Source organism: Leptopilina heterotoma, unplaced genomic scaffold (genome assembly GCF_015476425.1).
Source record: "Leptopilina heterotoma isolate Lh14 unplaced genomic scaffold, ASM1547642v1 Lhet_26, whole genome shotgun sequence".
Lineage (NCBI taxonomy): Eukaryota > Metazoa > Arthropoda > Insecta > Hymenoptera > Figitidae > Leptopilina > Leptopilina heterotoma.
The window spans coordinates 2,368,470-2,382,079 of NW_025110969.1; the positions used below are offsets into that span (position 1 = coordinate 2,368,470).

General features: G+C 27.8%; 1 protein-coding gene across 1 annotated transcript in view; it reads left to right on the plus strand.

The window, feature by feature from the left end:
• LOC122503336 overlaps positions 1 to 12,470 on the plus strand; it is a 98,324-nt gene extending 85,854 nt beyond the window's left edge. The window contains exons 2-6 of the mRNA XM_043613838.1: positions 4,969 to 5,137; positions 5,807 to 6,114; positions 6,370 to 6,694; positions 9,855 to 9,941; positions 10,372 to 12,470. Coding sequence (XP_043469773.1) covers positions 4,969 to 5,137; positions 5,807 to 6,114; positions 6,370 to 6,694; positions 9,855 to 9,941; positions 10,372 to 10,548 — 1,066 coding nt within the window. The 3' untranslated portion in view covers positions 10,549 to 12,470. The remainder of the gene's footprint in view (positions 1 to 4,968; positions 5,138 to 5,806; positions 6,115 to 6,369; positions 6,695 to 9,854; positions 9,942 to 10,371) is intronic.
• Positions 12,471 to 13,610: the final 1,140 nt, after the last annotated feature.

Below are 13,610 nucleotides of genomic sequence, written 5' to 3' on the forward strand. Positions count from 1 at the left end.
TTCAATATGTACCAATTTGTCCAAACGAATTCGCATTCGAAAGAAATGGCCAAGGAATGCATTGAATTCGTGCTAACGAATTGAAAAAAATTAAAGGCTCAAAACTTGTCCAGTGAATTGGTACGGATAGAAGGTTCGGAAGTTCAATACAGTTTCACGAATTCAGGAAAATTGCATCATGGCTCCAATTCGTATTTGTCACAAAGCGGGATTCACGAAAGCTCTTTGTGAATTCTTTTTAATTCATTTCAATTAGTTTTCGTTTACTGGGTATCAATTATATTTAAAAATTTTTTAAATTCTTGTCAAAATTTCAATAATCTTTATAAGTAATAAATTTCTTTTCCGAAATTCAATTATTTTAAAAACTTTTAATAAAATTCTTTGCAAAATTTCAATTATTTTCAAAAATTTAATGATTTTCAATATATCTATTATTTTAATAAAATTTTCCAAAAGAATTCAATTATTTAAAAAATTTTTAATAACATTCTACACAAATAATTAATTATTTTTATAAAATAATAAAAATTTTACAAAAATTCAATTATTTAAAAATTTTCTATAAGTTTCTTCGCAATATAATTCAATTATTTTTTAAAAAAATAAAATTATTACAGGAATTCAATTATTTTTATAAAAAATAAAATTATTACAGGAATTCAATTATTTTTCTAAATAATAAAATTCTTTTTAAAAATTCAATTATTTTCATAAATAATAAAACTCATCGCAGAATTTCAATTATTTTTTATAAAATTTTAATCGAATTCCTCGATAAATGTAATTGTTATTAAAAATTTTATTAAAATTCGTCAACCAAATTCAATTATTTAAAAGTTTGATGATAAAATTCTTTATGAGAATACAAATTTTAAGAAACATTCAAATATTCAATAAATTATTTTTTTGTATTTAAATAATTGAATTCTAGTAGAATTTTCTAATAATAATTTATGTAAAAATGAATTTCAGTTAAAAACAAATGAATTTGAAAATTCTCAAAAAACTTTTTTAAAAATTCTTAAAAATAATGGATTTATATAGAAAAATTTTAGTTTACACTAAAAAAAAATTTTATTTTGGAGAAGTTACAAATAATTGCAGAAATTCAATTGTTTTCAAGAGAAATATAATCCTTCGCAAAAATTTAATTATGTTAAAAAATAGTAAAATTCTTCTTAGGAATTCAATTATTTTCAGAAATAATAAAATTTTGTTACCTTGAATTCAATTATTTAAATAATAAAATTTTAATAAAATTCTTGGAGAGAATTGAATTATTTTTCATAAATATTACAATTCTTTTCAAGGATTCAATTATGTTCATAAGAAATAAAATTCTTCTAATAGGAATTCAATTTTTTTCATAGATAATGAAATTCGTGGCTGAATTTCAATTATTTTTAATACAATTTTAAATAAATTCCTCAAAATATGCAATTATTCTTATAAATTTTATTCAAATTCTTCGAACAAATTCAATTATTTTTAAAAATTTGTTGATAAAATTTGTTTAAAAAATATAATTTTTTAAGAAATATTTAGATAAATTCAAATTTACTCAAATAAGTAAATTTAATCAAATTTTGCAAAAGAATTCAATTATTTAAAAAGAAGCTTAATAAAATTCTACGCAAACAAATTATTTTCATAAATAATAACATTTTTTACAAGAATTCAATTATTTGCATAAATAATAAAACTCTATAGGTTTTCAATTATTTTCATAAATATTAAAATTAATTGTAGAATTTTAATTATTTTTAATACAATTTTAATCAAATTTCTCGGAAAATGTAATTATTCTTAAAAAATTTATTAAAAATCGTCGAAAAAATTCAATTATTTAAAAATATAATGATAAAAATCTTTGTGAGAATTGCATTTTAAGAAAAATTCAATAAATTATTTATTTTTGTATTTAAATAATTAAATATTCTAGTAGAATTTTCTAATAAAAAATGATTTGAAAATGAATCTCAGTTAAAATTTTAGATAATAATTGAATATTAAAAGCAATATAGCGTAAATTTTTAGAAATAATTGGATTTTGAAATTAATTTTTTTAAAAAAGTTTAACTGAATTTTCTTTTATATTATTTGAAGTTTTTATTTTCTAATATGCATTGAATTAAAGAATTTACGAATAATTGAAATTTGTAAAATATAATGTTGTAAATAAATTGATTTTGACAATTTTCGAAGAACTTTTTCAAAAATTAATTCATTTAAAGAAACTTTATAAAAATTTTTTTTTAAATTATAGTGAAAAATTATTAAAAATAATAATTAAATTGAAATGATGAAAATAATTTTGAAGAAGTACAATATTCTTATAATAATATAAAATAATGATTTTATCAATTTTCCATCTTTAATTATTATAAAACATGAAGAAATCGATCACTCCGAGTCGAAGACTCGGAGTGATCGTTATCTTCATGTTTTATAGTTATGAAAAAAAAGTTCTATAGAATTTCACTAGAATTATTCTATAGAATCATTCTATATGAATTCTAGTGAATATTCAATAGAATTTCACTAGAACGATTCTATAAAATTTCTACATAAATTCTACTAAATTTTAAGAATTTTTAATTAGAATATAAATTTCGTGAAAATTTTTTTTTCAACTTTATATTATTGTGTAATCAAATGTAAAATTTAATTACACAATAATATAAAGTTGAAAAAAAATTTTCACGAAATTTATATTCTAATTAAAAATTCTTAAAATTTAGTAGAATTTATGTAGAAATTTTATAGAATCGTTCTAGTTAAATTCTATTGAATATTCACTAGAATTCATATAGAATGATTCTATAGAATAATTTTAGTGAAATTCTATAGAACTTTTTCAGCTGGGTATTAAGGGTACTTTTCTAGGGATTGTTGATCATCGCTTTTAATTTTCAAACCATCTAGCAGGGCATTTAATAAACATTTACAAAATATGCATAAATCTGTAAAATAATAGCATTTAGTAATTAATTTAATAATCAATTTACACTGTAAAAGGAAAGGTACTAATTTAGTACCAATTTTGGTACTAAATCGTAATTTGGTTCTATTTTAATACCGAAATCAGCTCTAATTTAGAACCTTTTTTTTATAGTGTAGATCTAGTAGTAATCTTCGTTAGGGGTATTTTTAAGGGAAAGAATGAATTTTTTCACCTATATAATTCTCGACCGAGTGATAAATTCATTAATAAATTGTATTATCATTTATCTGATTATGATGTCTCGTATATGAATTGAACCAATTTTTATAAAGAAAAACACTCGTCAAATCATAGTTCTAAACACTCTGTCAATGAAGAACAGAACATGCTATTCAACCTTTGTTTACATTTTAATTTCTGCAAATTTGATTATAGAACAAAAAATATTTACGGCATTATCATTACTGTCTTTTAAAGCAACAGTGCTGTATACCCATTTATATAAATAACCAGATCTCGATACAATAGCAACTTTCTACTCCTACACTGGATGGGGAGGAAGGGGGTTTTCCTCTTTATATATATATATATATTATCTACTCGTGACATATTTGTTCGATATAGTATATTGTGTGGATAGAATTCATATTCAGCATAACGACGTGAATGCTTTCCTCCTACAATTGGACACGTGAATAACGTGTACATTGTAAGTTAATAAACAAAAACTTACTCGGACAGGTAATGTAACCTCGTCATTGAGTTTGCTTATTATTTTAACTTTGAATATTACAATACATTATTACAATAGATTGTCAATATTTACACGTTAACATATTGACTTAGTTCTTTAAAAAAATTATTCTTGACATTATTATTTATTATAAATTATTATTTACTGTAAAAATTTGAATATCAATTACGTCATTTTATTTCTTTATATTTATTTTCCCTTTGACGTCAAAATTCTGATAATTCATTTCGTTTTTATTTAACATTGAATTATTATCTTTAAACGTAAATTATTATCTGAAATACAGATTTTTGTTAAGAATATCAAGAAAAAGCAAAAGAATCCCGAGGGAAAATTCCACTAAAAATTTTTTAGGATCCTCGAAAATTTCAATCAAGATTCTAATCGAGTTCTTCTAACAATTGCGCTGAAAATTTCAGTTAAGGTGAACATTACAAACTAAAATAAAAGTTTTCTTCACAGAGCTTTACGGATTTTTTCAAGAAATAAAACGTGCTTTTTAATTAAAGATGTTGCGATAATAAGAATATAACGATAACTTAATTAAAGTTTTGAATAAAAATTTATCTTGTTCTCTGTTTGGGAAAGTATTTTGTTGTTTGAACCAATTTCCAGAATGGATGAAATGAACGTTCGTAGAATACATAATGACGAAGGAAAGTTTCTATATGGAAAACCATTTTCTCCAAGTTGTCTTCCGGTCAAGTTTCGCTTGATATATGTATAGAAATGTACTGTAGGATTGAAAAATAAGAGCAATAAAATAGAAGAAAAAAAGTTGTCATTTAGGGAGAGAGAAATAAGTAAAAAAAAAAGAACGTCTTCGCATTTAAGGAATCTTACTTGGCAAGGTCGAGAAATGGCCTAGCCTCGGGAATTATTGTGATATTAATACACGAAAGCTGTATACACAGTACGAGGATTCTATTTATATGTAAAACATACTAAACCTCTAGCAATGTAAATCAATTAATTATTTATCTATTGTTTGCATCGAAGGTAATTTAGGATTCGAGCAAAAATTTACCATAAATAAATAAACCATATCATTAACGAACGTGAAAAATTAAATATTTTCGATTTGATAAAAAGAATATGATAATTTTTAACCTTCTGTCATTTTTGACTTATTTTAAAAACGCTAGATACTTAAATGTTTTTAAATGCAATTCCCCTATCGAATTGTCGTTTTTTTTCTGAGCAAGCAGAGGGCTAAGTAATAAAAGTCTTTCGTTTTAATTCTAATTTAGTGTATTTTTGTTTTTAGTTTTGATGATTCGTCAGTGGAAAGCTGTTCTCCCGTCACGACTGATGTTGAAATCACATCCCTTGAAGAGGCAAGAACGGTTATAGCTGCTCTTAAGGCAAGGCAGAAGGAGCAAGCATCAGCGCAAGCATACCAGACATTTCATTGGCGAAAGTCTTTAAAATTGCAAGTGAGTATTAACAGTAATTCATATACTTATTTATTTGGAATTAGTGTGGTAAAATCCTATTCCAAAACAAATACGAAACAATCCGAAATATGTATGCTAAGAATCCGAAAATAGTCGGTCACCCGATGACCCGAATCACATTATATCCCTGGTAAAAATTTCAGACTAATCCGAATTAAATCCAGACATATTAGTGTGGATTAGTCCGATAATTATACGAAAAATGGACGAAAATGATCCGCGTTAGTCTAACATCAATCCGAGAGAAATTATGAATCCTAAATCAGTCTGGACTAATCTTGAATGTCTATGAATAAAGTTCGTAATTATTTCGAAACAATCCGAAATTATGTCCGTTAAAAAATTTATCTAAAATAAAGACAGAATAATCCTAAATCAATATATGTAAAGAATACGAAATCAGTCGTCAATAATCCGAATTTAATGCAGTTAAAAGATTTAATCCGAAACAAGTATGGAACATTCCAAAACCTGTATGCAAAGATTTCGGTAATAGTCAGCTGCAATCCGAATAATATCCGATCAAAACATCTCCGAATCTTAAAAGGGAATTTAGAAATCAATGCTGAAAGTGCCCTTTCAAGATCCGGAGCCTTAATTACTTAGACGACTATTAAGAACATTTATAAATGTAGCTTTTCATTTCAGGAGGAGAAGGTGGCCCGATTAAGGAGAGAAAAAGGGGACTTATTGCGATATATTTCCTCTCAACTTCTTCTGTTCGAGTCACGTCTTTGTCGAAAGCAGAAAGAAATTGAAGCAAATTTGGCGCAAAGGGAAGCGATTATTTTGAAGCAGCAAAGAGTCATTCGGCAATTGCAGAGTAGATTATCTGAAAGAACTACTGACATCAGAGATTCTCCACCATGTGATGCTCTAGACCGTTTAGACAGTTTAGGAGACAGCGATAGTGCTGTTGTTTTAGAAGAAACGACTGATGACTTTTCAACACCTAGGTCAGTTTTCTAAACATACCTTTTTAAATAATATATAGTAATGATGTTACCACTCGGTCGGTAAATTAATAAAAACGATGAAATAGTCGATCACTCCGAGTCAGGATCCTGACTCGGAGTGATCGACTATTTCATCGTTTTTATTAATTTCTTTTTAAACTAAACGCCTAATTTCTTCTTTCAAACCAGAGAATCAAAACATTAATTAAAAAAAACTTAAAATTTAGTTATCAATAATATTTGTTTGTTTTTTAGATTTCGATCGAATATAACTGACGTGACAGTTATTCGATCAGTATCCGATGCAGTTGAACCATCCAGTAAGTACTTGTCAATGAGACGAGTCAATGGTTACCTTAGAAGGCCAGAAATTTTAGAGACGGTTTATTCTGTGGAAGAAGATGGGGATCAGGATCCAGGGGAAACCTCTGAAAACACGGAGTGCGTTGAAAGAAGGACAAAAGGCCTTGGATCTGTGAAAGGTCGTCTTCAAGACTTATATGGTAGTTTTGAGCGTCTTGCTCAAGAAACAGAATCCCCACCACGTGAAAAACCAAGGGATGAAATTCAACAAGCTCAGGTGTGTAATGCTTTTAATAATTTTAATTTTTGAACTCTATTTAGATCTGCAATAGATCGAATTTCTCATTAATCACACAACACTTGAACCTGCATCTGTACTGATTATTGTGGAGACATTCGAATCTGTGGTAAATTAAACATTTGGAAGTTTAATTACAGTTACTGGCATAAATTATTTTTCTTCAGTTTAGTAACAGGTGGGGAAGTTAGAGCCATAGTAGCCTTAAAATTTTTATTTGACACTGAAAAGCTGTTGGCAGAACTGTTCGCCTATTGCACTTGAGTTCTATTAGCTTTGCCAGTAAAGATATGTGAGCGATAAGAAACCTTGCTAGTAGTAGCTTTTTACCACAAATATTGAGTTTTGCCAATTGTATCAAAGCACAGTCAACATGCGGGATTGCCGTTATCATGTGGTTTTGAGGTTTCCACCTCACATAAAATAACCGTTAACTAAACGGTTTAAGCATATCGGGCTAATTGTCACCAGACGACAATAATTCAAAAGAGATTGTCTAATGTAGACACTGCGTTACATCATACGTTAGCGAATTGTTTATTCAAATTCTATTCACTGCCTGGAGTACTTTATCATAAGTCATAATTGTTCAGAAAACACTCTCGATTTCGAGAGAAATTTAGGTAATACGATTTGCGATATTTCGTAAGTTTAGTGCAATGAAATAATAGCTGATTTTACCATATTTCTAACAATACTGATCGCGATGAATAATACTTTTTTGGTCCGCAATCGTAATGAAGTCCTTTACTATTGTTAAGTTGTTCATTTCTATCCAATTCAATTCTCTGTAATCACGTGTCCAAAATATGAATTCTCTTTAATGCCGTTTAAGAGAATCATTAGTTGCGGAGTTATTACTCTTTAATTAACTTGATTCCCTTAACGTCTGTACGGAGAGAAAAAATCAGTTCCCCTTACTAGAGACTCTCAAGTAAATATACGTGACGCACTCAACTGACTAACTTAAAATAACCACTTCTGGGTACAAAATTTCGATAGATTCAGGGTTATTTAGATAGCGGATGAACTAGCTAAAACAGGAGCTGGGGAACAATTTATTGGGCCTGAGCCTTCAATTGACAAATATTTGACCCTGGAGTTTAAACAGTGGCTGACTGCAGAGCAGTAGAAGCTGTGATGGGCAACTGAAGGCTGTATCCAAGCTATAAAAATAAGAATTACGCTACTCCTCTAGAGATTCAATGATTCATATGTTATGTCTATAATAGCGTAAATCACCACGACCAGTTATCACTTTCGCCTCCTTTCTAGAAAATTTGCGGAATTCCTCTTTTCTCCTGCAATTTATATTAGTTCCCATGAGTATTTTAACATGGGTTCAGGCGGGCTCAGGCCCAATAAGTTACTCCCTAGCACCTATCTTGGTTAGTTCATCCGCTCTATCATTTCCAAGGAATCCACTGTGAATCAAGACTCATCTATTGGATAAGTTGGGTTCAGTAAATAAGCTTTCATTGATCTAGGTATACCTCAATCGGGTATTAAGGAAAATGAAAGAGCTGACATTTTGGCAAGAACAGGATCCAAGTCGGTACTGATAGGTCCAGAACCAGCAGTGGCAATAATGTCGTATTTGATTAAAGGAGCCATAGAAAGATGGTTCAAAAGGAACATGGAACATATTCAGCATGAAATGGGGTAGGAAGGCAAGTGAAGTCTCTATTGAGGCCTCTAATAAGATTAGAGTTAAAACCGTGATTCGTCTGCTTACGGGAGAGTGTGGATTATATAAGATATGTAATGAAACATCAGTTCTGGAAAGCAACCTTTTGATAGAAGAAATACTGGACTTCTAGAGGACAACAGGAATCTAATCCATTAAAATGATTAATTTGGCTCTTCCCGTAATATTTCCCATTTTGTTGCACGTATATCTAATTATCCCCTTTAATCTGGAATTTTTTCTGACATATAGAAAATGAGTTCTGTTCGTCCAATACCAAAAATACAAAATCCAAAGACACCTGATAACTATTAGACCCATCTCCTTAGTTTGCTCTATGGCTAAGCGCTTGGAAAAAATAGTCTGTAAACAGTTATCATCTTTCTTATCTTCTAATGATTTTTTAGAACCTTTGCAATCAGGTTTTCGCGCTAAACACAGCACTTGTACTGCTTCTTTAAAATTTATAACCGACATTAAACTTGCTATGAATTTGAAATATGTTACTGTTGTGGTATTTTTTTATTTCTCAAAAGCATTTCCTTCAGTCAATCATAATTTATTAACAAATAAATTGCATTCATTTATGTTATCTAAATCTGTGTGCAATTGCTTTGGGTCTTATCTTGCTTTGAGATTTCAAAGGATAGTTGATGGAGGTGGTAATTGCTCAGACTGGGATAATGTTAAATGTGGCGTTCCGCAAGGTGCTTCACTTTCATCTTTACTTTTTAATTTATTTATCTCAGACCTAGGGAATCAGCTTAAGAACTGTAAATTTCATAAATATGTTGACGACTTTAAATTTTATCTATCGGGTCCGTTATTATCGCTACCTGAGTTGTTAAAAAAATACAAATTGATATTGATTATGTTGCGCAGTGGGCTAATGATAATGGACTCGATCTCTGCTGTCCAAAGTAAAAACCTAGTAACTGCTTTTTTCATATGGTCAAAGTTCACCTAGATTATTAACAAAACACGACCTTATGGAAAATGTGGTTACTAGGTTTTAACTTTGTTTAGCAGATCTTAACTCGGATAAGTCTCAAGCCATGCTAATTACATCAACGAATAAACCTTCTACCGCAATATCCCCCCCCCCTTTTGGCAATTAATTTTTAAAAAATTGTTTTATAAAAGCATTAATAAATGAATAATAAAAATTATACCCGGTGAGCAAAAGTAACAAGGGGGTAAAATTGGATTTACAGTCAACAATCCCAATTCTTTTGTAACATTCAAACCAACAATAATTTCCTGTTACAGTTTTAAAACAGTTGTCTCCGTATATATTCAGTAAGATGCAGGGTGTTGTAGAATTTGTAGAATTTAATGAACTGTTCCCCAGGGAACAGTACTGGGTTCTCTATTATTTTTACTCTCTACTAATGACTTAAACAGTGTTCTCAAATATTCTAAACATACGTTCTTTTTGGTTCACTTTTACAGATTTATATGCATTCTAGTCTCGATGGCTTAAAGAAAAATCTACTCTTAAAGAATGAAGATACTAAGTCGGCATTAAATTGGGCGGAGGTAAATGTTCTTACAATAAATTTTAATGAAACTTACTCTATGGTGACTACTCTGTCGTACTCTGTACTCCACTCCTATATAGCTAATAATATTAAATGTCAAAAAGCTTTCATCTTAAAATATAAAAACATTTATTTTCCCTTACTGATGCGTAGTCTTTTTAAATTGAATGTTTTACGATTGTTACTATTTATGATTATATGATTGTGCTTTCGTTCTTTATCATTATTGCTCGAGTTCAGATAAGGATTACTTTTATGTATTTTTCTCTTGCTTATATTTTTTTCTGATATCTTGTATTATAAAATATTTTCCTCAAGATCTTTTCTAAATCTTTTCTACATTTTTATTTCGTCCCTGAATTTTTATTCGGTGGTTCTGTTGCTTATTAAGAAAAAGAATTCTAATACTTATTTTTAAATTGTTACAGGTAACGTACAATAGAGTGATGAGTAACCACAGGTCGGTTACAAAACCTAAGGACGTTAAATACAAAAGAATTAATAAAGCAAAATCCAAAAGTTTAGAAGAACTTCGAGGAAGATTAAGAAATTGGGTAGAAAAAGGAAATAAAATTGCGATATCATTGGATCAGTCTTATGCTTAAATTGAATTGAATTTATATTCAATTTAATGTACGTACAAGATTGATATCAATTATTTTTCTAAGCAATTGTGATATATAGGTACCTTGTTTAGTGCATCAAAAAAAAAAATTGTAAATACACTTTTTAAAGTTTAATGTCAGCGACTTTGTCATCTTTTGATATTCTAATTAAAAAAGAAAACAATTTCAAGATGTGATTTCATCACATCTTCAGCTCATTTCTAATTAAGCAGACGTAACTCGTGCTGCCATTTGTAAAATTAGTCTCTAATCTTCAACATTCTCGATTTTCCAAAAAAAAAAACGAAAATTATCTTGATAATGTCGAAATTGGGATTAATTGTAAACCATTGACGAGGATTTTCGTCGATTTTCCGACGAACAAAGTAATTTTCAATGAAAACCGATTTGTTAATTATAAATTTCATCGTGACGATATAATTTCACCAAAAACTATTATCGTCCCTCTCGCAGAATAGTTCGAGAAATTTTGTCATTACAAAATTTTAAAAAGATATAAACTATATATTTTTCTAAAAACTATATTGTTAAACAGTAAAGATTAAATCTTCTAAAATCATTAAAATATTCAAACATTTGTTTATTTGTTTAATTTAGTATAAAATTATTTGTTTCTATAATATTTATTTAATTTTGCAATATAAAGGAATTAGAAAATCTTCCGTTTATGGCTGTCAAACAGTATGATTAGAGATTTCTTCCTTTCTACACTTCTAGACGCGGTGATTTTCGAAGAAATGGATCAAAATTTGTCCTCCAATTTTTTATAGAGAAAATTATAAATATAAAATATTTAATATATTTGATTCAAATAATTTATGCGATCAAATGTTGAGTTGATTTTTTTGGTTTCAATACCTGATTTTATTTTACTTAAACATTTCTGATATTTTAAACTGTCTTCGACTTTGGAATGTATAATTGCAAATTGGATAAAATTGTAAGCAGAATTTTATTCTCCTCGTTGGAAGTGCCTTGTTTTCTTATGATTTTGCATTTAAGCGCACGACTGTATCGAAAATATTTTTTTTCTCGCCTTTAAAAGGTGTAAATTTGTAAACAATTAATATGTTTGTTTTCAACAAGAAAAAATGTACTCAGTGTACCTTTCAAAGAGAGTCCATTTTTTCTCTATGTAAATGTATACTAAGTATATTTTTACAATGCTGTGAAAAAAAAGTTAAATAATTCGACAAATTTTTGTTTTAAAAAAACAAATTAATTCTTATCACATCATGTCATGAGTCTACCTCAACATTTTCATTAAATATCGAAGACCATGATTTTAAGCTTTCTTGTCAAATCTACGCTTATTGTTAAAAAAAAGTATATTCAAGCTTGTCAAACTAGAATCATATTAAGAGTAAGTAGTTCAAAACTACCGACAATCCGTAGTAAAATTGTTATTTACGTTTTATTTTCCTCTATTTATTTAATGACATGAAATTGATTTTGAAATGTGTTTTTAAAAATGCAGAGGTGTTATTATCAAAATTCACAATCGAAATCAAATTTTATGTTTCTATTGTCTAGTTGAAGCCATCGATCTCTTGCATAATAATCGCGTCCTCCGGCGTCACTGATAAATAATATATATAAAAAAAATTAGAGATAAAATAAAAAAAAGTATAGATTTATAAAAAAAACACTCAGATTTCGATCGCAGGAAGAGAATAAAGACATTGTTTGAGTGAAGAAAAAAGATGATAGAACATTTACGATACTTGTAAACTTGTTAAAAAACAACTGAAATGAATTTCTTTCTTATTTATGTGAAACTCTGAATCGCGCATGGTGTTGCTTTAATAGCAGATTTATAAACTGCTATGGATATTTATTAAGATTATAAGATTACATTAATTACATCTAAGTCTTAAATAAAGTATTACATTAGAATAAAATCTGTTTAACTGAGTCTACTTATTTTCACTTTTCTATACATCAGGTTTGACTTTGGATTTTTTTAATACACTTGAATTTCATTGGAACTAGGAATTTTTTTCATTTCTACAATTTTTCCCATATAAACATTAGCATTTCGTCGGAAGCTGTAAAAAATAAGAAGTCTTTATTATTGTTTAATAATGAACAAGCAATAATTCACGCGGTTAACTTTTTATTTGGTACTAACGACGTATACCTCAGTCGCTAATTCCTATGACAAAATAATAATTAAATATTTATTTAAAAAAGAAGTTATTGATGTTTTTGAATAATAATAAAAAAAATTTTCATTCATTTTTTAAATTTAAAATTTGTTATTTTCTAAAAATTCAAAAATTTTTAACTAAACTTTGTAATTGGCAGATAGAATTTATTAACATTTTTTTCTGTTATTTTACTTTAAATTTTATTAATAAATCATTGTACATTAAGAAATAGAAATAATGAAAGTTATTTCAATATGAAAATTTTCTACAAAAATATTAAGAAACGGGAATAAGTACCTAATGTTTTTTCCCCCAAGTGAAAAATATGAGTTTGTGAACAATACTGCGTTATTGAGAAATAAAAATTATGTATATAAAATGAGTATAATATTTCCTATTTCTTAATCATAATTTTTTAACAATGAACAATTTTCAAATATTTTTTATAAATAAAAAGGAGAAAAATTTTGTAATTTTTACAAAAAAAAGGCAAAAACAATATTTTTTCTTTATTCGCATAAAAGGTCAAAACAGATGATTAGAAAAAAAGTTATAGCAATTTAAAAATGGCGATGTGTCAAAAAAAGGCTTTGAAACAATCAAAAATTTTACGATTGAAAAAACGCCAATTTTTAGCATGTTTTGCAAAAAAACACCCTTAAAAAATTTGTTTACAGAATTTTCAACAAAAGAGATTTTTTGTAGAAAGTCCTAACAAGTCAGAAAAATGTAGGCTCAGCCGAATCGGATAATTAGAAAAAAGTTATAGCAATTTAAAGATTGGTGAACGTCAAGTGCATTTTTGAATTTCAAAAATGGCCTGATCTAGGACCCATTTCTGGGCTATTTTAACCGTTGTGACGTCATTTTTCGAAATTTTTTTTTTCTTAC